This window comes from Stigmatopora argus, chromosome 16 (assembly GCF_051989625.1).
Source record: "Stigmatopora argus isolate UIUO_Sarg chromosome 16, RoL_Sarg_1.0, whole genome shotgun sequence".
NCBI classification, from domain to species: Eukaryota; Metazoa; Chordata; class Actinopteri; order Syngnathiformes; family Syngnathidae; genus Stigmatopora; species Stigmatopora argus.
The window spans coordinates 10,727,792-10,751,971 of record NC_135402.1 but is presented as its reverse complement, the minus strand read 5'-3'; the positions used below and the strand labels follow the sequence as shown (position 1 = coordinate 10,751,971).

Genomic DNA, 24,180 nt, shown 5'->3' with positions numbered 1-24,180 from the left:
GAACTCAATTTACCTGGGGGCCGCTAGAGGCCGAGTCTGGGTGAGACTGGGCCGCATCAGGATTTCCACAAGAAAAGCACTGATAAAACATTCCAACGTTATCAAATACCTTTATTTTTTAACAAAAAATAATGAATTAAATAAATTAACTTAAAGATGAATAAAAAATAAATCAATCAGTAATATAAAACCAAATAATACTAATGAGCATACAGTAGATATACACTGGCTGGCTAAGTAGAGAAAATGAATTATTTTTATTCCGTTTCAAATGTCTGTATTAACAGCTCTTTAACCTTTAACTTTCTGAACTTGAATGGAACATTGAACATGAAATATTCTGAACACGGCTTCTTTTGCCTACTCCTTGCTGCTAGAGACCTGGCAGCGCTTCTTCTCACATAGTCACATTTGGCTTGAGGGAGGAAGCAGTGGAGACCCTCAGTAGAGCTTGAAGATGCTCATCAGTAAGTCTGGACCTGTACTTGGACTTATTGAAGTTCAAGGTGGAGAAGAGCTTCTCACACAAGTATGTGCTCCCAAAAAGGCACATGGTCCGCTTGAACCTTCGGGAAAGTTCAGGGAAGCTGGGGGTCAACTCTCTCAAAAATTGCCCAAGCTTGTCTGCTTCTCCACTCACCTCCCTGAACTTGGCTTTGAGTGCAGAGTTGCACTGCAGGTCAATGAGCTCCATTTGAAGGTCAGGAGGGGCATCTTGCACATCAAAGGAGAAGGGGTCCGCAAAAATTTGAAATGTGGCTTTGTGTGTCTTGAAGTCTGCAAATCTGTGATCAAATTCCTCCTGTAGCTTCGAAATGGCCTCAACATACTTCTCACCACTGAATGGTGTGCCTGCATCCACGAGAGCCTTGCATGCTGGGAAATGGCAAAGGTTTGTCTGAGAGAGCTGGGCTTTCCATAACACAAGTTTAGTGCAGAATGCTCTCACGTTGTCATAGGCAGCACTGACAAGTTGCCCCTGGCCTTGTAGCTTCTTGTTCAGTACATTAAGCTCATGTGTGATATCAACAAGAAAAGCCAAGTCCATGAGCCATTTGGGATCACTTAGCACAGGATCAATCAACTCACAAACGGCGTAGCTAGCTTTGACTGCTGCATTACTGTCTTTGGTAGCCTTCTTGAAGAGATCCTGTTGCCTCAGAAGACGTGTTTTAAGACTGGCAACCTGGTTGGCTCTCTCATCTCCCTGGTATTTTTCGTACTCCACAGCATGTCTCGTAGTACAATTACGTTTCAAATTGTATTCCTTGTGCACCGCAACTTTTTCAGTGTAAATGAGACACGTCGGGGTGCCCCTGTGTTCAACAAAGAAATATTGCACTCCCCACTTTTCTTGAAACTGTCTGTGCTCATCACCGACCTTTCTCTTCACGGCAGGCTTTGAAAGAGACATCTCTGGGGCTCTGTAATATGTTTTTCCACTTGGAATGAGTCTCGGGTTGATCTTTCACATTCAGTCGCGCGGGTTTGTGGCGCATGTGCACTTTCGCTCTCCGTTTCAATCGCGGAGATGGCTACAGACACTGACACAGGCTGGATCACGGATCATAGCGCCTCATTCAGTTCTATGGTGAGAGCAGCGGAGGAGTGTGCGCGCCGAGCGGAGTGATCAGCCTCACGGCTTCTCCTCCGCCCAGCTGATTGGAGGAATGAATGAGTGAGTGAGCGAGGCACTGGACAGCCCGGCCGATGTCCCGCCCTCCAGAGCCGTATACCTCACCGTGATTGGTTCATTCAGCTCCGAACCAAAGTTCCCTCTAATTTTTTGTTGGTCTGAGCAGAAAGACAACCTCCCCGAGCGCACTGAGTACCAGTGTGAGCGACATCATCGGTACTCGGATGATTCGCCTAAAGACGTTTCGCCGACGGACGTTTGACAGACGGGCAGGTCGCCGAATGGACGTTCCACCGAACGTTCATTCGGCCGAACGGAGGTTCCGCCGAAACGGGATTCGAACGCTCGCCCCGCCGGATCGTGTGTGTACAAGTTTTTCAACCTCGGCCCGCGGGCCATATACGGCCCGTTAGGATTTTTAATCCGGCCCGCCGCCGGTGTTGTCCAAATTATAGTAAAAATCAATGTTCGTCTACCATCAATGGCAGTCCGGGAATAAGCACTCTTGGGCAGGCAGATGTTGCAGAACCGAGCCGTAAAATGACAGCAATCGGGTCAAATCCATCCTAAAACAGCATTTAATGATTAAATACAAATACTGGATGATATCGCGATGGAGGCAAAAAAACGTCTATAGACGTCCATTCGCCAAACGGCTCAAAATGCTCTCAAATTCGGTCAAATCCAGCTGAAAACAGCGTTTAATGATTAAATACAAATACTAGTATTTGTATTTAATCATTAAACTAACAAATACTAGTACGACCTGTCCGTCTGTCAAACCTCCGTCGGCGAAACGTCTTTAGGCGAATCATCCGGTCACGACATCATCATTGCTCGCTATCGGCACACCAGTATCACACCTGCCACAAGCAGGTGCATGTCAATGTTCCCTCTAATTTTTCATGTAAAACATGCTGTAAAACAAGAAAAACATGAGTGGACAGAGCTACTGCCACTGGCTGCCACTTAAACGGCGCCATCATGAGGAAAGGGGTAAAAAAAAAAAAAAAAAAAAAAAAAAAAAAAAAAAAAAAAAAAAAAAAAAAAAAAAAAATTAAAATAAAATAAAATTGATCTTTCATATTAAGACGGGGGCCGCAAATTATCGTCCCGCGGGCCGCAGTTGGCCCGCGGGCCGCATGTTTGAGACCCCTGCACTAAATAGTAATAAATAAATAAGTGGTCAACATAATAAATAAGTAGTATAAATAGTAATGATAAGTCTTGAATAGGTCCTAGGTGCAGAACTCGAGTTGAGTATGGTTGCAGATCTTGGGAAGAAACTGTCCTTCAGTCTGTTTGTCTAAGGCACCGAGATTCGTAGACGCTGGACAGGGTAGGTAGGGGGCAGTTGATGATCTTTTGAGCTGTGTTGAGCACCCTCTGCAGTCTTTTCCTGTCAGCTTCTGTGCAGCTTGACATTTGTTGATATTTTTTGAATTGATATTTTGATATTCTCACTGGGATATTTAGCTAAAATTCAAACTGAATCTTATTAAAGCTATATCTCACCAGAGTCAACATTGCTAGTGTACATATTTTCCTATTTTTATATTAGCCCTGTCTGCTTAGCTAAAATAACAGACTGGTATAAGCACCACATTGTGTGCATTTTACACATTTAACCGAGCTTTATTGTATTCCTTGCCAACTGATTACATACAGCCTTCATGCTACAAATTATTCTATCAGTAGAACAATACAACGGACTGGATTGTTTGGCCAGAAAAAAAATGTGAAATATATTTCCATAACAGTCATCGTCCACCTATTCCAACTGTGATTTTTTTCCCCCACCTGCAGCTGGAAAAAAAGACTAATTCCTCCTCTGCAGCGTTGTTACCATATAAACACTATGGCGGAATGTGGGTGTGTATGGACTTGGATGCTTTTGACACAGAATTTGAAGAACTCCTGAAGGAAATCAGTGGCTTGGTGGGCTGTCATGCGATCTCTGTCGAGAATCTTTGTGTTTTCTTGCTCTCTGGGCTTCCCTGTTACATCTGCCGAGGGGGGTGGGTGTTTCAGGAGAAGCGAGAAGTGGGAGGAGGGGAATAGAAGGACGATAATGTTCTGTGAAGAGCATGAGGATGCCAGCTGTGTGCATGCCACAACATCAAAAGATACATGAACGTTTTCATTGTGAAAGAAACAACAACCCGGAGTCCCAAAAAAGAAGAGACAGTTAGATGAACAGTATTTATGCATGCGTAAGCGTGTAAACAGAAATGCTCATTAATCATCAGTAGTCCTTCATTTGTCCTTCAAAAATCATATGGGGGGCTTTGCCACTAATAAAAACAAAGTCCATAATTACATTAGATTAGATTAGAAATTTTTATTCATCCCGGGAAATTTCACTGTTACAGTAGCAAGAGGGTAAGAATACAGACACAGGAAAATACATTTTAGACATAAATAAATAGGTAATAAATAAGTTAATAAATAAATAAATTATATAAATACTATAAATAATATAATTATATAAATATAAATAATATGATTATATAAATAGAAATAATATAATTATATAAATAGAAATAATATAATCATATAAATATAAATAATATAATCATATAAATAATATAATTATATAAATATTATAAATAATAGAATTGTTGTTGATGTGGAAAGATTTCTGATGTGCATAGAGATGTCTCTGAGCCAATCACGTGATTGAAATTTGGGCCTGCCCATGTCATTTTTAAGAGCAGAATTAGGTGAAAAATTGTGTTTTTAAAAAATGTATTATTTTATTGTATTTTTAAGAATCAACTCATTGGTTGCCATTGAAATAGATAGATGGCAAATTTTGATTTGGGGCAGGGCCTGGCAGAGATCGTTCCAATTCTGCCCACAGTCTGTCGTGTCAATGGCAATGAGACATGATCAGTGGCAGTCTTCCCAGTTCAAATCAGTTTAATGTCTATTGTTGTCAGGGGTAGGGATGCCCCCAAATTGGGCCTATAACATGTATTTTTATAAGACCAGAATCATGCAAAAAGTTTTTTTTAAATACCAAGGCTACAAAACATTCATTCAGTCAATCATTTTTTGAACCTCTTATCCTCACAAGGTCCGTGGGGGGTACTGGACCCTATCCCAGCTGACAATGGGCACCAGGCAGGGGACACCCTGAATTAGTGGCCAGTCAATTGCAGGGCACAAGGAGACAGACAACCATTCATGCTCACACTAATACCTAGGGGCCATTTCAAATGTTCAACTGACCTACCAAGCATGTTTTTGGGATGCGGGAGGTGTTTTGATTATTGAGCACTTCCCAAACAAAACACTTAACACGTACTACCCCCGAGAACTATATTGTTATGGATTTAAAGACCATTTTATCGTGTGTTTTATCCGTGCTTGGTTTAAATCTAGTCTTGTATCAATACTCTCAGGTTACAATTCAACGACACGGCATCCTGTGGATGTGAAGTTAAAGCCACACAACACAGAAATTAGCGGAAAGTGGCTCAGCGTCTTTTAATGTTAGGTAACCAAAAGAGACACAAGAACAACGTGTGTTTGTGTTTGTCCAGGGGACATGTGACCTTCAGCCCACCCGCTGTTCCAAAAATTTGCGACTGGCTGTGGGCGGCCGCTGCCCACAAAGTCTGCGGTGCAGGTCCAATATGGAGCTTGTATGTGTGTGTGTGTGTGTGTGTGTGTGTGTGTGTGTGTGTGTGTAGTCAGCCACTGCAAAGCAAAACCTTGAACCAAAACAGACTAGTACGTGCTGTTCTTTTTTCTTTTATTAAAACATTTTTTGCTAGTGTACTTTTTTAAATAATATAAACATTATGCATTAAAGTGTGAGCATAACGTTCTCGGAAATACAAAGTAAAATTTTGTGGTTTCAGGATCAACTAGTGGAGTTTACAAAACATGAATGTGGCTCCGGAAATATCAGCCCATTACAGTTTTTTTTCCAAAATAGCTGCACAACTTTATATTCCATCCACCTAACTTTGGAAAAATGTCACGGGACATATTGAGGCTGTGTGTGTGTGTGTTTTCTGAGTGGAACGAATTTTTGTGCCCTCAGGCCAAAAAGAGTATTCAGACAACATTTTTTTTCTTGCCAGTGACCACTTCTCGGTTTCAAAGGACCATACGCAGAGAGCTTTAACCACAAACATAAATACAAACGTTAAACTCTGTGTCAATTAAATATGGGAAGAAAAGACGACAAATGAATCACTTTCCCTACACAATCCTTTTTTTCACCCTAGTTAGAGTTCCAGTCACCTGATTTTATAGAGTTTGGAAATTTTGAGTACTGATCCAATACCTCAGCAGTTTCTTAACCTATTAAATAATTATTGAAAGAATTTATTTATTTTTGTTTCTTTTGAGAGTGTCATTGTTAATCTTAATTATTTGGTGGCTTTGGAGCATTAAAAAATCTTATAGCTTCATCTTTTGCCATCTCATTCTTATTAAAATGTTATATAGTAGAAAAAACTTTAATTTTTTTTGCTTTGTAGCCGGTGACCGACTGGTGTTGGCCTCACAGTTCTAGGGTTGAGGGTTTGATCCCAGGTCTGTCCTCTGTGTGGAGTTTGCATGTTCCCCCTAGGCTTGCGTGTTTTTTTCCGTGTATTCCGGTTTCCTTCTAAAAAAATTCAGCATAGGCTGATTGAACACTCTAAATTGTCCCTAGGTATGAGTGTAAGCATGAATGGTTGTCCGTCTTCCAATAACCTGAAATTGGCTGGCCACCGATTAAGGGTGTCCACCGACTGGTGGCCGAGGTTAGCTGGCATGGGCTTCAGCAACCCTTGTAAGGATGAGCAGTTCAGAAAACAATGAATTTCTTTCAAATTGTTCAAGAGAAACCACCCTTTTAAACATATTCAATGTGTATTACAATTAGGGTTTGTTATTATTTGTTAATATAACAATTACTGTCAGGTTATTAAACTTCATGAATGCATTTTGCACTTGTGGTCTGAGGGTCATCCAGTGACCAACTCCTGCCGCTGGCGGTCAGTTTTGTAAATGAGAACGTTTATTTTACATTGAGCCCGCTAATAAAAAATTAAAAAATATATAATTAAAGAATAGTTCATCCATAGACACATACTTGTAAGGGTTGCGGGGGATGCTGAAGTCTATCCCAGCGAACTTCTGGTGACCGGCAGACTACGCCCTAGACTGGTCGGCAGTCAGTTGTAGGGCACACAGAGACTAACGACCATTCGCACTCAAAACCATACCACCACCAGCGGAAATTGAGTGCAAGCGAGTGAACCACTACACCATCAGGCGCCTTTAAAGAAAAATTAAAAAGAAAGAAGAGCAATAACAAATCTATACAATGAAGATCAAGTCATTTCACTTGTACCAGGGGGGGTTTGTTTACATATCAGCTGTCAACGTTAGGAAATGGCACCCAATTGGCAAGTACTTGGTATGGTGCCGTAATAGTAGTATGTGGTAATCTAGAACAATAAAGTATGCTGGTATGTTTTTCATTTCATTGTTGTATGTTTTGTCTGGGAAATTGTTTGATAGTTCCAATAATACTCTATTTATGACTTAATAAATAGAGTTGTGAAACTGCTTTCCTTAATGCTTTGTATAATACAGTATACTTAAGTGTACAATTGTCCTGATCCGATTAAGCGTTTGCTGAGATGGTTGAAGTTCTGTGGTTTACTTTCTGTGCGCAAAAGTCATTGCTCTTATCTGCACATGCACAGTGTTTATATGATTAGTCAGCACATGGGAGACCAGACCAGCTTTTGGGAGAAGTGATGCTTTGTTGAAAATAGAGTTGTGTGAGCCGGAGAGCAAAATATTTTGGTCGACTCTCTCTGGCACGCTTGATGTGTTTCCCTCAGCTGTAACACACCACATTCCCATCACTGCTGATTCATACCTCCTGGACTTTGGAACTTTTTAATACATCAAAATCTTTTTGTCTGCCTGGGATCACGCCAAGCCACAACGTTGAGCTACAGCAAGGATCCAACCAAAATACCATATTTTGTTTTGGGGTGTAGAGAGTTTGTTCTGCATTCAGTTCAATCACTCTTCCCGTCCCTTTCTGGTTGCAGAGGGAATCCATAATAATAGACATTGCAATAGCTGGACATTTATTTTAACGTATAGAAAACAGTGACCCTCACTGCCAAATGAGCTCACTATGTTTAAATTAGTGCTATCCTCATCAGATGCTCATTATAGGTATCGCAGCCTGACACGGCTATTGTATGAGTTTCGGACAATATCCGATGTGATCTCAAGAGCGGATCCAATCCAAGAGCTGTGTGCGTTTAGTCAAACATGTCCGCTGATTGGGACTATTTCTCGTTAGAAACAAATGATAGAAACAGGATTTCTTGTCAAGGTGCAAGCAGGGATCATTAAAAATAAATAAAAAGACTTGTCATTGGTTAACGCCATTTTTATTTTTAAATTTGTGTAATCTTTCTGTGTAATCGTACAGCGGCCCGGCGGACGAGTACTTAGCGCATCGGCCTCACAGTTCTGGGGTAGAGGTTTCTATCCCAGGTGGGTCCTCACTGTGTGGAGTTTGCATGTTCTCCCCAGGCTTGCGTGGCTTTTCTTCAGGTACTCCGGTTTCCTCCCGCACTCCAAAAACATGCAGGGTACGCTGGTTGAACACTATATATTGTCCCCAGGTATGAGCGTGAGAGTGAATCATTGTCTATCTCCCTGTGCCCTGCGATTGGCGGGCCACCAATTCAGGGTATCCCCGCCTGGTGCGCATAATTGGCTGGGATCCGTTCCAGCACCCCCACAAGCCTTGTAAGGGTAAGCGGTACGGAAAATGAATGAAAACAAGACACTCACACCTATGGGCAATTTAGAGTGTTCAGCCAGCCTACATGCATATTTTTGGGATATGGGTGAAAAAAAATATCTGGAGAAAACCCACACAGGCCCAGGGAGAACATAAAAAGCCCGCATAGGAAGGTAGGAACCCACTTGGGATTGAACCCTCGATCTCTTGCTTTTATATTGGATAGTAGCTAACTAACAATGATGCATTGTTTGCCCTTTTATGTATTTATTTCTTTTTGCCTTCTACATACCAATCAATGTTTGTTTGTTGGTTTCCAATGATAGATGGCCATTACACTGGGACTCCTCCATCTTATGGGTACGATGCCGATCGGGCTGAGGAGCAGCGGCGACACCATGACATCTTGCCGTATATCGACGACTCGCCTTCTTCCTCGCCTCATCTGAGCTCCAAGAGCCGAAGCAGCCGCGACACTCTTTCCTCTGGATCGCTGGAGTCCTCAAAGTCGGTCAGTGGGTCACTTTACACTTCCCCTTTTATTAACTGTTTATTGCAAACATATCAGTTTGTTTATTAGTTTGCTTGAATGCAACTACCTGATCTGGTTAAAAATTTCAACCTGATAGGTAAGTATTTCTGTTTTAAAAGCCGATTCAGTTGGTTAATAACTTATTCATCAAAATGGCATGAATGCAAGGTCTGAAATCTTTCTTCGTTTTCCCTATTTTCAATGGATTTCCTAGCTTGGTCTTATTTTAAAATTTGGCACCAATAGAAACTTTTTTTCACATGTAAATTTTATTTGAATTCTCATCAGATCAGTTGTAATTTGTTGTCCATCCACCCAATATTTACAAATTTTGAGGGATTGTCCCCTATCCCATTTTTTAGGACAATATTTTGAGCCATTCACATGGCTTTAAGCATCTAACAAGTAAATATAATATAACTGCCATGTGGATGAAATCAAGCTCTGGTCATGACTCTGTCATACAATTGATCACAGTTTAAAAGATCTGACGTTCCCAATTTGAGGGAATCTACAGTTCTACTTTATTTTTTACTGGATCCATTGATCTTTCCAGTAATGTGATATGTGCTAAGGCTGTCCACATATCAGTCAATGAACATAATGCAATTTTATAGGGTTTCAGGTCACACAGTTCTTTTTTTTAGCCATGGAATATATTAACAATACAGAGTAGAAATTTCGCAAGCTTAATAACCTATCAATTGGTTAGGATCAGTGAAATTATAGTAGGTATGAAAGCACCCTGAGAGACTGATAACTCATATCCAGATCTCCAAGAGCAAAACCTCATTAACATTTAATTCCACAGTTGGGAGTTGGATCACGCTTAAATTACAATAATTGTCAACACTCCCTTTTGACCTCAATATGCAGAAAGTGGGCTAATATATTCTTACCGGAATAGGCTCATCAAAATGCTGTAAATTGATAAGGAATCGAATCTGCCATTTGGGATGCTTGCAGTCTGACTGCAGCCTCAGGAGCTGTCATTTACAGATGGAAGTCATGCATTTTCAAAAGCAGGCTGTTTCTCATCTCACAGTAGGCACATTTACCACGGTCTCTGTTTCATTTCTAACAGAGAAAACCTAAAAGGTTGCCAAGGAAATCGGTCAAATGGTGAGTCAACATAGACAACCACGTATTGAACCGGGTACTCAATATTTATACATCCAGTCATTCTCCTCACTTGAATCCTGAGTGATCTTGGGTCTATCCCAGTTGAATTTGGGCAACTATTTATCTGGTGGAAATATATTTGACTCTCTCATGACACCAGGTTTTGATTTTGTCATCCCAAAATGAGCATTAGTTTTCTTTAAGGTGGAGTCTGTTCCTCAGAGATTAGAATAGGCTAATATAATCTCTGCCCCCTGACTGCTCTTGGAGGAAGAAATCACATCAGTGGTTGTGAAACCGTATCAGTGACTCCGCCTCCTTGTCTGCCACTGCTTGCTTTCAGTTGACAAGCTTGATTGATGTCTCCAGTCTGCCAATAATAACAATTCCACCTATAAACTGTCTCATTTTTATTAACATGCTTGAGTGCATTTTGTAAACCTGCAATGAGTCAAGAGATTTTAAAGAGCATTTAGCCTGTACAGTACTCGCTTAGGTTAGTGCGTTGGCCTCAAAGTGGGTGTCCTTGGTACAAATCCAGGTCGGTGCTCCTGTGTGGAGTTTGCATGTTCTCCCCAGGCCTACGTGGTTTTTCTCCGGGTACTCCGGTTTCCTCCCACATTCCAAAGACATGCATTGTAGACTGATTGCACCCTCTAAATTGCCCTTAGGTAGGAGTGTGATTTATTTTATCTTTTAATCTGATAATCTGAAAATTATATATTGTATTTATAAAAGATAAAAAGTCGTACCTTTACTTTTGAATTTAATCTGAAGATGTTTTGTACCTTGGATTTTTCATAAATCAAGACGGATTTTACATCTAAATTCTACATTTAAATTTGATCATTCGTTCCACGGTTCTCAATATACTATCAACTAAACCCTTTAGGAATGATAAAGTGTACCAATTTTGTACGGAAGTTCTGGAAAACACAAAAAAGAAAATTATTAAGCCATTAAAATAATTAACAAACATTTGTTGAAAGTAAGCAAAGTGAGAGGCAAGCATTTAGCAATTGAAAAAACATGAACATACGTACGAAACCACACAACTTTACAATTTAAAATTATGAATTCAATGACATTAACTTCCTTGGGGCCCAAAATGAAAAATAAAGAATAAAGTTGCTTTAACCACACTCGAAAAACTCACGGAACACCGCGTTAGAAATCCGTGACGGCGATTGGCAATCAAGGCACACAAAAACTATCGTGGTATTATGAAACGGGCAACTGAGGGACTGTGCGGATCAGCTTGAAAGAGTGATTCTGCACATTTAACCTCAGTCTCAGTCTGCCGGAGGTCCCCACCTTGTGGACTTCCTGTGTGTGGCTCCAGTTTTTTACCTAGGTCTACAATGTCTTCTGTGTCTGTCTTTCTACTACAACCAAGGACATTTCTCGAATACGGGATGAAATAAAGTTGTAATGTAATCTAATTATTGAAGGTGGATCACAACAGACTCATGAGGGAGATGCGGCGAAAAAGACAATGCGATGTTATCATAAGCAGCCTCTCGCTTCTCGGCCACCTGGCTATCTCGTATGCTCGTATCTCAAAAATTGTCTCGTATCTCAAGGCAAATATTTGCTTGGAATTTTACTCATATCTCAAATTTCTTGTATGTTGGGGCACTCGTATGTCAAGGTCAAGGCAAATATTTGCCTGGAATTTTACTCATATCTCAAATTTCTCGTATGTTGGGGCACTCGTATGTCAAGGTATTACTGTACAACGAAAAAACAGCACGACCGAATTGGTGAGTAAACTAAGGAAAAGGCACTACTGGCCAGAACAACTCAAAATGACAGTATCATAGTAATTACGTGGGTAAATCGGTACACTCAATTATCACAATAAGAAATACACTTGTACATAGGCAGGAGAACTCAAAATGCAGGTGTGGCACACACAGCGGTAAGAGAGGCAGTACTCTGACAGCAACTGGCTGTGGCTGAAGTCTTAAATACCGAGTGCTCCTAATGCACAACAAGTGTGTCTTTCGGCCCGCCTATTCAGTTCAGCCGGGTGCTGGAAGAGAGGATAAATACTTAGAGCCAGACAGACATGAAACATGAAAGAGCTGCAAGGCAATAGGAGTGTTGGGAGACAGCTAATAGGAGGCCAGAGAGGTGATGGTAGATAGCAAATTGGAAACCACCTCTATCGTGACAATTTTAAGATAAAAAATAGGAAATGTATTTATGTTTTTTATTTATTTAGATTTTGCTTTAATTTTTTTTATATCTTGTAAAAAAATTACTATTTTCCTCATCAGTACAGACATTTGTAAGTCGAGATACCCCCATACTGGCATTATGCTAAATCCTCTCATATTTCCCTAAACTCAATAAACAGGATCTGTAAAAACATGAAATTGACTAAATTTCCACCTGAGAGTGACATAAATGTCACTTGCGGTCCAATTTGTACTCCGGAAAGTATGGTTTTCTTAGGCATTGTTATACACAGCTAGCACGGAACAGCAATCCCAACATGCACGGTTGCAATATGTGATTCAAATAATATTAAATAAGCCAAAGTAATGTCACATTTAGAGGGGACAAAAACATTTACTCTGTGATAGCTCCATTAGAGAGCAGTCACAACAAGAGATGGGAAATAGTAATCTAGTTAGGGATTTGACAAGGCAGGGTTGTCAGAAAAAAAACAATGCTAAACAGCTTAGACTGTGAGAAATAGAAATTTTGAATGGTTAATAAAGTGAATTACGGGGCATAGATTGCAATTTGAGCGTTTATCGAAGCTGACGTTCTCTTGCATTCTGCGGGAACCGGAGCCATGGGTTGGGAATAATGTTATTATAATCGATGCTGGTCAGTTTCCAAATGTGCCTCCTGAGCTGCAGTTTTTATGCTTTATAATGGTGATTTGAATAAATTTCCTAAATACATACAGTGGTACCTCGAGATACGATCTTAATTCGTTCCGGGACTGAGCTCGTATGTCAATTTACTCGTAACTCAAATGAACGTTTCCCATAGAAATGAACTAAAAACAAATTAATTCGTTCCAACCCTCTGAAAAAAACACCAAAAACAGGATATTGGATTGGAAAAACATTTGTATTTGTTCTAATTCGCCATCTATTAACAAAGTCACAAATAACTAGTGGTTTAATAGTACTAAAATGTGTTTAATAGTTCTAAAATTAGATGGATTTCGTGGAGGGGAGAGAGGGACAGAGAGAGGGGGGAGACATAACATAAACAAATTTAAATGAACTTGGATTACGATGCAGACACCCTCAAAAATAAATTTAATCTAACCTTACACTAAACCTAATTCTAATTAGTTAAATTTTATATCTTTCTTCTCCCGGGTTGCTCTATTTGCCCCGCCTCCACCCTGACTTTCAGATGCAACCTATCGAGGGTTGCTTGCTTTTGTATTCTCTTCAAAATATTCCCAAAATGATGCACACAAATGTCCTCATAATTGGATAACGCACGGCCACTTGCCAACTTGCCCGGGAAGTAGTACTCCTCTTGTATTAGCGACGGGGAAAAAAACACTGAAATAATGCAAACGCTCCGCCCAGCGCTCGTAGAAACATGGTAGGCTAGTAGATAGATGAGCAATTATTCTGCTCTTTTTCCTAGAGGTTAGTGTAGCTCCTCAATCATTTCCTACTCCCTCATTATTCTCAGCGTGTCGCTACTTTTTGAGAGAAGGATTAGATATCATATAGCTGTGCCAAGTATCTGGCTGTGGCCTGTATATTGTGGTGCAAGATAACTTGATGACTAAAATTCTTCCCAACCAGACAGAAAAAAAGCTATTTTCACACTTTTTTCACATTTCGGTGAGTTTGGTCGAGTTCAAATTTGGACCACTAGCCAATTATGTCTACTGCATAAAAGTCAGATCCCAAACCCACTCGGTGCGATAGTGATAACATAAATACACAAGCCTAAATACAGCTTAATGTGCTGTTTTATTAGGCCCTTATAATGAAAGAAAGAACACAGTGAAGCCAAGACAGACTCATTAGCGATAAATAAAAGATGATATGTCTGGAGACGTGGGTATATCCTCCTCGTCTGTGTCTGGGCTCGTTTTATTGACGCATTTCTTTTTTTAACTTTACTTAGCATCGTTTGCAGTTCTATTGAGGTCATCTCATACAGTACATAGACTTCTATTTTTTTTCACTCTTTCACAAAAAATCTTAGGTCAGTACTTTCTTTGGTGTTCTACTTTTAAGATCACTGTAATTAAAGTGATTTAATACTTTTAAAAGCCATCACACATCACTGTTACGTTACTCACTCACCTTCAAAATCATTTCCATTTCACTTTTCTCTGAATGTTTATACATTATGTCCAATTACAGCCTTTCTCAAAGGACAATTTATAACATAATACACTTATCCTTCACATAGAAAAGAATAACAAGAGATTTACTATTTGAATAAACCATCATAGCTAATGTAAACAAAGATAGAAAGTTAAAAAAGGGCTATTTTGTTTAATTTATGCTCTGAAGGGTTTTACACAAAATACCAACTAAAAACCCTGAACCTTGCAGAGTAAAACCAGAATGATAAAATTAGAAATCTAGCATGGTTGGCACAGGTTTTCCTATTAACATAAACCACTCTGAAATAATGTAGTAGTTTTAAAATTATCGTTGTACTTATTATTAAATGGGAATAAAAAAAGAATGTTTCAATCAACAGAATTTGGATATCCAATATAAATAATTATTTTGTAAGATATTGTTAGCAAATGTAAATCTTTTCACCATAACACTTAAATCGAACTAAACTTTATCAGATTTGTAGCGTACCAAGGACAAACAAGGACGATCAAGGACATTATGTCTAAAACCTTATCCGATTGTTTCCCACCCACAATTTCAAATGACGTCATCACTATGGAAAAATAAAATCTCTAACGCCCGTGCTTAGCTATCAAGTAATATATGCTTTTTTCCCTCTTATTTCAAATGTGTTTTTGGTTCTCTTAATAAAGGGTGCTGACATTCTTTGATAAACAACCATTTCAGACAACTGCAGTGTATGAATGGAATTGGCTTTCATTTCTGCGAATTGTTGGATCATTTATTATTGTGACCTGTCACGTGATTATTATTGGGTTTTTTTTCAGAAACGATTAACAACAGATCAATAAACCTTTGTGTTGTTATTGGAGATTTGTGTAGATTTAGGGGTGTGACTATTGGCCTAATCAAACCTTGTTTCGGTGGGAGATGTTATTAAATTTAGGTAACAGGCAAAAAAAATGATGGACACATTTTCAGAAATATTTCAGATTAGCACAGGAATACTTGAGCTCACGGCCCCCCAACATATAACATAAGTGGTATACATGTGTAATCAAATATCAACAAATTTCCAATGACACTTGTGTATGCGTAGATACCCAGAGATACCCAAAAGTTAAATATAAACACTTAATGCAGTAATTAATGTGATCTCTTTTAGGGATGTCCCAATTCAGATATTTTTTCTTTCGATCTGATGTTTGCTGATGTATTATTTCTATATTTTGAAACCGTTAAAAATAATGCCAAAATAATACTATAACACGTCCATGACAAATCATATTTTTACATCAAAGTGAACCCTGCTGGTACCTCCTCAAGAAATGCATTATTTAGAAATATTATGCAACGCTCTAAAAAGAAGTCCCACTCAGCAGACAGGTTTGCTTAGTGCTTAGATTTACAGTGACCAAAAAACACATTGGCCCTGAAAACACCGTGACCAGACGTTTCGTCAAAAGATGTTTGGTCCCCGGACGTTTGGTCGACCGGACGTTTGATAGAACGGACGGGCCGTCTACCAGACGTTTGGTCGCCGGGTTCGCTCGCTGTCAAATTATGAGAGAGAGAGAGAGAGTCCGTTCTACCAAACGTCCGGTCGACGCCCCGTCCGTTCTACCAAACTTCCGGTCAACCAAACGTCCGGGGACCAAACATCCGGGGACCAAACGTCTTTCGATAAAACGTCCGAGTGCCGAAAACACACAAAACTACCCACCTTGTGGAATTCCTGTATGTGGCTCCAGTTTCTCACCTAGGTTTACAATGTCTTGTGTGTCTTGTGTCTGTCTTGCTACTGCAACCAAGAAATTTCCTGAATACAGGATGAAATAAAGTTCTAATCTAATCTAATCTAAGTTGGAGCTATTTTGCGACCAAATCCGATACTGTCTGATAATCCAAAAATAGCCGCATCAAACCCCAATATCATATTGGATCTGACCTAGTCTCTGTAGACAATGCCAGCAGTAAAGCACCGCTTCAGTTGTCAGTCTTCTTTGGAAACTTGTGGTCTTGCTCTGTCTTTCTTTTCAGTCCCAACTGAAAAGACAAAAGGCTGCAGGGTTTTTGCAGATGTCTGCTTTTCCTTCTTTTGTGGGTTTGTTTGCGTGTGTGCATGTGTTGGACTTGGTCTCCATTTCGTTCTCTTTCATTCTGCCTCTTTCCTCTTCCTTGTAGCCTTAGGATGGGATGCTACAGCCCTGACCTGAGTTGTGTGTGAGTGCGTCTATACTCTTTCTCATTCAATCACTCACAGGTATTTATACAGCAACCTTCCTCCTCCTCTGAGACATTCTGCCTGTTTGAGTTATTTCAAAGTTCAAGACAAAGCGAGGCAGCCGGAGGAATCTTGCTATCAGTCTATCTGTTTTACGTCATGTTCATTGTCCTCAGGAACTTTAACCGGCACTAAGGCAGGGGAAAAGTGGAGGGTTTCTAGAAAAAAGGATACCTTCTGAATACTGAACAATGTTAATCCCAAGTGTTTTGTCAAAAAATGCATTTCTTTTAATAAACGGCCTCTGTTTCAGACGGAATGTGACCTGGAGAAAGGTTTGGAAATGAGGAAGTGGGTCCTGTCTGGGATTTTGGCCAGTGAAGAAACATACCTCAGTCACCTGGAGGCATTGCTACTGGTGAGACACAGTACTTATTTCCTCTATTTAGCTATCTCTGGGAGATGAGTTAGTCATCTAGTCAGTTGTAGTCTGGAGTTATTTTAAAACATTTCTCTTACTCACTCTTCTCTATATATCCTTTTGTGATAGTAAGCCTTTTGCAAGAAACCTTTGACTAACATCTAAATATCATTAAGGAACATAAACCGCAAGCCTTTTCCTACCTGTTTCAGCCAATGAAGCCTTTGAAAGCTGCAGCCACAACGTCGCAGCCTGTGCTTTCGATATCCCAGATCGAAACTATCTTCTTCAAAGTGCCTGAACTCTATGAGGTCCACAAGGAGTTCTACGATGGACTTCTGCCCCGGGTCCAGCAGTGGAGCCATCACCAGAGAGTTGGGGATCTCTTCCAAAAACTGGTGAGAAGAATGAAAGATGTCTCATGTTTATCTGTGTTTGAACTTGCACCACTGCTAATCAAAGTTTGATCCCCCAACATCTTGACAACACAGACAGTGAGGAACTCAAAGCTACTTTTCCTGATCTGCGAACATTGTAAACTAAAATGGAAATACTCTGAAGTTATTCATGGAAATACAGCATTCGCATATCACAACCTAGATGAATGATTTCTTTAAATAAGAAAAGTAGCTGCCAAAACATATGGTGCATTCAGAACTCAGTTAAACCGTAGACAGAAAAGGCCTTGCTCGCCCTATGCACGTCACCTAAAGCAGTTTCGACACATACCTTACGTCGCCAAAAATGGGTGCACCTTCAGCTATAGCTCTCCCTGCCTCCCCCCTTCTTCTCCGTTCTCTCTCGGTAGTAGGATAAGTATAGCATCTTATTTTTTATTATTTTATTGTAACTTCTACAAGGACAACCGCAACTTTGTTATAGTTTTCAATGGTTTATTTGAAAATGAAACCCTGCAGCTGTGGGGAAAAAATAACACCTTATGGTTTACAGTCCTAAATCGAAGGTCTTTCTATTTATAAATGACAAGTTTCCCTTCAATGTCATCCACCTGGAAGGTTAAAACCTCGTCAGTCAAAATTGAGTATTATATCCTTGCAGAAATCAATCATTACGGAAGCCTGAGACTAACATCAACACCCCCCAGCACCTCCCCCAGTTACTTTCAGCAATGATGTCAGAGCAACGTGTATGCTATTGTTCTCAAGCACTTGCATAGCAGCTCAATTAACCCACAAAGAATTGGTTGTTAATTATCTCCAGAATGCTGCAGCTCGCCCACTTCTGTTGGCCTCATTCAGCCTTGCTTTTGTCTCGACCTCGACTCTCACCCTCACGGTCATGCTGTAGCACACACACACACACACACACACACAAACACTAGCGCAGAGGGATGTGCAAACCTGTTCTACAATACTGCCTTTTTGCCTCAAGCAGCTGAGACCATCACTGCTTTTCTAGCTATCCATCCCTCGCTCTCTTGTAGTCCATTTGTTTTCTGCTATCATACAGTCACATGACCTTTCTTTCTTATGAGATTATACCGCCACAAGCGGTAATCCAGCCTGCGCCTGCCCGCAGCAAAGTCAGGCGAGTGAACCAGTAGGCCATCATGCGACTTGGTTTGACCTCTTTGTAAAAAAAGGATTAAAATGTTATCAGTTGAAATATGACCTAGTACCTATGTATCTAGTCACACGTCTTGAACCAACCGACACCATGAGTGTCAGGAGCGACTCGTTTGTCCCTCCTGGCTTGCCGTCAGGTCAGAGCAGCTGCAAACAATCCTTGATTACTTCCTGATGTGGGTATTTAAGTACCACGGAAATGGTTAGTCGTTGTCGGATCGTTCCTGCGTGACACACCACGTGTCACAGCATACATCGCTACAAGGTATTATTCCCCATACTCCGGTTCTGTTATGTTTTGGGGCCCTTGTTATTTTGTAAAGCGTTTGAGTCATTAAAGCTATTGTCATGAGAACAGCCTGTCTCGTTCTATCCTGCTTCCCCGCTACTGGGTCCGAATCTCCCCGACGTCTCGGTGTGATCATAACAATGAGACTCATTGAAAGTCAGAGAAAGCTGTCATACTTGGAACTAAAGGTGAAAGTTCTTGGTTTACAACGTATGTCTCGCGTGCCATATTTGGCTTTTTCGATTATGGCTTCTGGTTCTCCAACTAGTGACGCCTTAAGTGTGACATTGGCTAACTCGCCTAAAATAAACAAGCTGCGATGAGCTGCTGGTGAATTGATAAGTTGATCTCGGACACTTCAAACATACTGTGCAATAATAGGCTTCCAATTGGTGGCCCGGATTTAGGGCTCACGTTCTGAGACCTGGAGCTGTTTGTTGAGAGAGCTCGTTAACTATTAGGGCTGGCTCTCATATTTTAAAATACGTAGGAAAAATTAAACCGTGAGAATGAGTAATGGAGTTAAGGCAGAGAAACAGGCTAAATTACTGTTAGCATTGTGTGCCCTTTCTATTCCATACTTTTGTCAAATGTTAAAAGCAATAATAAAATAGTCAAGAAGAGTTTTATTTACACTTCACAGTTGGTATCATCTGGGCATTTCACTATATCTAGCGAGTCCAAGGCAACAGTTTTACCTTTTATATTTAAGTATGACAAAAATCGCTGCCTAATGCTTTTTCCAGTACGTAATCATGGATTCATTTTCAAAAGGTAAATGTCTTCACTCTCTGTGTATACATTAATGCAGTTGATGAGATGTATTTATTTGCACAGATTTTCTCTCTTCCTTCAGCAACTACTTATCTGCTCATTATACAATCAAAATAAGAGTTAAAGTCTACACGACAGTGGCTGTATTAGAGGATAAGATTAGGGAGCCCGGAAAGCGAGAAACGTAGGTGGAGATTTTAAAGAGTCATTTCGAGGCGAGCAAGGATGGCGAGTGGATTTAAAGCACGCAGCTTTGACAGGCTTAAGAATCATGAAACATCAGAACCAAAAAAAGAGGGTTTGGGGAGAAAAGAAGACGAGGCAAAGCACTGGTGACAGGTCATGAAAGTCAGTGTCAAATGCACGTGTTTGAGGGCTGAAAATAGGGTTGAATTACACCATCGCTGTTTTTCCTCTGAGAATACGCTTCACTCTATGCTGCAAGATGAGGCTTTACTTAACATCGTTGCTTGTTTCATAAATAATTTAAAATAGTGATGCACAAATAGTAGTACAAAGAGTCATGACTACAATCTTTATCTAACACTATCTATTATGTTTATACAAAGGGTATAAATTAGAGGTAAGATCTCACCCAAAAAATTCCTGCCCGACCCAAACCGGCCCATGGGTATTAATTTTCGGAATGGTCCCGCCCCAAGCAATTAATTTGATTTGCACACCCGAGCCCGAAGCAAACCCTAAATTTCATATTTTATTTTTGAGGACTCGGGACTCCTGCGTCTTTGGTGTATTAAATTTTGCTACATTCTACTAAAACACAGCAAATATTAAAAGAAGAAAAGCACTTGGATCACTAACAAGTATTTTTATGTGTAAATGTGTTTATATCAGCTTGTATATTGTCTTTAAATTAGAGAAAAGGTTGCGGGGGTTGCTAAAGCCTTCAGGCGATAGGCAGACTACACCCAAGACTGGTCGCCAGTCCGCCATACGGCACACAAAGACAAACGAGCATACACACTCACCATCATACCGCCACCACCGGGAATCGAGCCCACGCATGCCTGCACCGAAGTCAGAAACTGTACACCATGAGGGGGCTCGAAAATAGAATTTGAATTCTCAATACTTTTGCTTTGTAATACGGTATTGCTTTTATTTTGTAATTTTAAGTGGAATGATTGATTTTGGAAATTACCGTAAAACCTGTATTTCAACGGCATGCCATTCTATTTTTCAAACTTTCCCCCGTAGTGCCGTTCAATTAGAGCAGGGGTCCCCAAACTTTTTCTTGTGAGGGCCACATAACTTTTCCCTTCTCTGATGGGGGGCCGGTGTCAGTTTGTAACAGAAAAAGCCATGGAACATTAACTTTCTGTTTTGCCATGCACAATCTTCTCCCTTTGCTCTGAAGTTTATGCACGACACCACAACCGTCATAACAGAATCCCACGTCAACATTTTGCAGCACAGTGCTTGGTGGTGAATTTGGCAGTGGACTCGTAGCGGGGCGGTGAGAGCCCTTTTTTCCAACTCCCGGTTCATGCGTCCCATTATTAGACCGCGAGTTTCGGCCACCATGCTAGGAGCCCCGTCAGTCGTGATGCTAGCTAGCTTTGACCAGTCCAGGTCCAACTTCTCCATGGTTTGGCACACTTTGTCACAAATATCCTCTCCCGTTGTAGTCCCTTTGAGACTTTGGAGGGCTGCCAGATCCTCGCAAATCTCAAAGTTTGCGCTAACTCCACGAATAAAAATGAGCAGTTGCGCTGTGTCTTGCACGTCCGTGCTTTCATCCAGTGCTAATGAAAAAAAGTCAATTTATTTCGTCTTCTGCTGCAGCTGGGCATATACATTACTCCCGATTTCTTCAACGCGTCTGGTCATTGTACTCACCGACAGACTTACGGCATTAAATGCATCTTTCTTCTCGGGACACACCTCCTCCGCGACAGTATCCATACATTTCTTAACAAACTCTCCGTCAGTGAAAGGCTTACCGCTGCTTGCTATCAATTTAGCAACCCAAAAGCTGGCCCGAACGGATGCCTGGTTCTGCTGAGATAGTAGTCCACTTTTTCGCTTTGAGAGTTTGTCTGCTCGTATTTGGCCTTGCAATCTATCGTACTTGTCTTTGTGACGGGATTCATAGTGTCGGGAAAGATTGTATTCTTTGAATACCGCCACCGTCTCTTGACAAATGAGACAAACAGCCTTTTCTTTGCATTGAACAAAAAAATAATCGTTTGTCCACTCCAGGTTAAATATCCTGCATTCTGAATCAATTTTTCTCTCACCTAACTTTTTCGCCATTATTCCATTCTCAAACAGGTTGCAGTTTTAATATGCTTGAATAGTCCGCGATGGTCCCAGGGCTCCGCCCTCACCTGCGATCGTCCAGATGTCTCGGTAACACTGCTCGTGCATGCAACGGTGGACGTGCCCGCATGCATCAAAGGGAAACACTCTCCCCGCGCGTGTCACCAAAGAAGCAATGCGAAGCCCCGCTTCACTGGGATGATTTGTGGGCTCAGCAGGGGTGCAATGAACCAAACACAAGATTAAAATGTCCCAGTCTTCAAGGCCAAATAGGAAAAAAAATCCGATAGCGTCTCTGGTATTGTTCAGAGGGCCGCTCCAAATGTGCCAGCGGGCCGCATCCCAAAAAAAAAATAAAAATAAAAAAAATAAAAAAATAAAAAAAAAAAAATTTCCGATAGCGTCTCTGGTATTGTTCAGAGGGCCGGTCCAAATGTGCCGGCGGGCCGTATCCGGCCCGCGGGCCGTAGTTTGGTGACCCCTGAATTAGAGGGTGCCGTTCTATTTTTCAATTCTTCCACCAAGGTGCCATTTTATTAGCGGTGCCGTTCAAATAGAGGTTTTACGGTATGTCTTAAGTGACACGTATGTTACAGTACAGTGTAGGTCATCTAAATGTACATATTCTCTTTCCACTAAAACAGTTTTTACCCAGTTTGTTATTAACCATTTTGGGCTACTATGCGCTTATTTCACAAAGTTGACATTCATAGTAGTGTTCATTGGTTCTTGTTCTTATCTAATGCTGTAATATTACGCTCTAATCCTGTTGTCGGTACAGTTCTGATGAACTTGTATTTGTACAAACTGTATTGTTAAATCATCTGACCTTTTATGAACTTATAATGTTCTGGAAGCCTAGGGAAATGTGACTAAATTTTGATCAAGGATTCCTTGAAAAAAAACCTAATTGTGTGGACTCCACAAGTTTTGCCATTTCTACAACATCATTTATTGATAGAACTAACTGCGGTAACTTAATGAGTAGAAACATTGTCTCTGCCTAAATCAATTGTGACGCGCTGCCGTGAGAGCAGAGACTGGCCAAGATTGTCAAGCCAAAATAAAGATAAGAAAATTACATTTTAAAGAGAGACCATATGTATATAGATTTCTGGTTCTCAACTTGTTATAGACTAGAGAAATCAGCAAGTGCATTGCCACTATCATGGCGTACATTAAAAGGATGTCTGATGGGTCCATAGCCAAAGGTCTATTGAATTTAATTTAGGTATGGGAAATAGATTAGTGGGCGGCCAGCGTCTGAGGGTTAGCGCGTCAGCCTCACAGTTCTAGGGACCTGGGTTCAAATCCAGGTCGGTCCACCTTTGTGGAGTTTGCATGTTCTCCCCGGGCCTGCCTAGGTTTTCTCCTGGTACTCCAGTTTCCTCCCACATTCCAAAAACATGCATGGTAGGCTGGTTGGACTATCTAAATTGCACCTAGGTATGAGTGTGAGCATGAATGGTTGTTTGTCTCCTCGTGCCCTGCCATTGGCTGGCCACCAATTCAGGGTGTTAACCCGCCTCGTGCCCAAAGTCAGCTGGAATAGGCTCCAGCACCCCCTGCGACCCTGGTGATGATAAAGCGGTTCAGAAAATGAATGAATGAAATAGATTAGCTCTGACTAGCTGTTGGCAAGAACTTGCTTGAAGATTCACGAATATAAAAAGCTCACTTTTTGTTCGTCTGTTGTCCTCTGTTAGAAATATCAATGCCATTAAGAAGCAAATTCACCCAAACATAAACTGACTATGCGCACAATCCCACAAAGATGGGGTTTATTCACATTATGGCACCAGACTTGAAGATTCACTCATGTGTGTGGCACAGAGAAATTCAAGTCCAGATATTGTCACGTCCAAACAGAAAAAAAATACATATAATTATGGTTTGCAAGCCCAAATTGTAACAATCCAGTAAAAGGACCATCGTGGTGTGTCCAAATGAGTGCACCTTCTACAGATTATTTGGCTAAACTCTAGTCTCTTCTGCATCCTGCCATTTCTGTGATTACACTCATTTTATGCACAGTCAAGGTTTTAATCCCGATTTCAGAGGCCTGGAAAACGCTGGAAATAAATCAGAAATACCACAGCTCATTTCCTGCCCAAGAAGCTCACCAATTAGTTAAATTATGTAGGTCAATATGCTCTCGTGAGCGTCTGTGGGATTCTGGTTCTCACACAAAGCCCGTGAGCACTATTTGGGAATCTCCATGT

General features: G+C 40.7%; 1 protein-coding gene across 2 annotated transcripts in view; it reads left to right on the top strand.

The window, feature by feature from the left end:
* The window catches only part of bcr (BCR activator of RhoGEF and GTPase), a 92,757-nt gene that overhangs the window by 38,968 nt on the left and 29,609 nt on the right, over nucleotides 1-24,180 (top strand). For both annotated transcript variants that reach the window (XM_077623610.1, XM_077623609.1), the window contains exons 2-4: nucleotides 8,744-8,928; nucleotides 16,919-17,023; nucleotides 17,239-17,424. In XM_077623610.1, coding sequence (XP_077479736.1) covers nucleotides 8,744-8,928; nucleotides 16,919-17,023; nucleotides 17,239-17,424 — 476 coding nt within the window. The remainder of the gene's footprint in view (nucleotides 1-8,743; nucleotides 8,929-16,918; nucleotides 17,024-17,238; nucleotides 17,425-24,180) is intronic.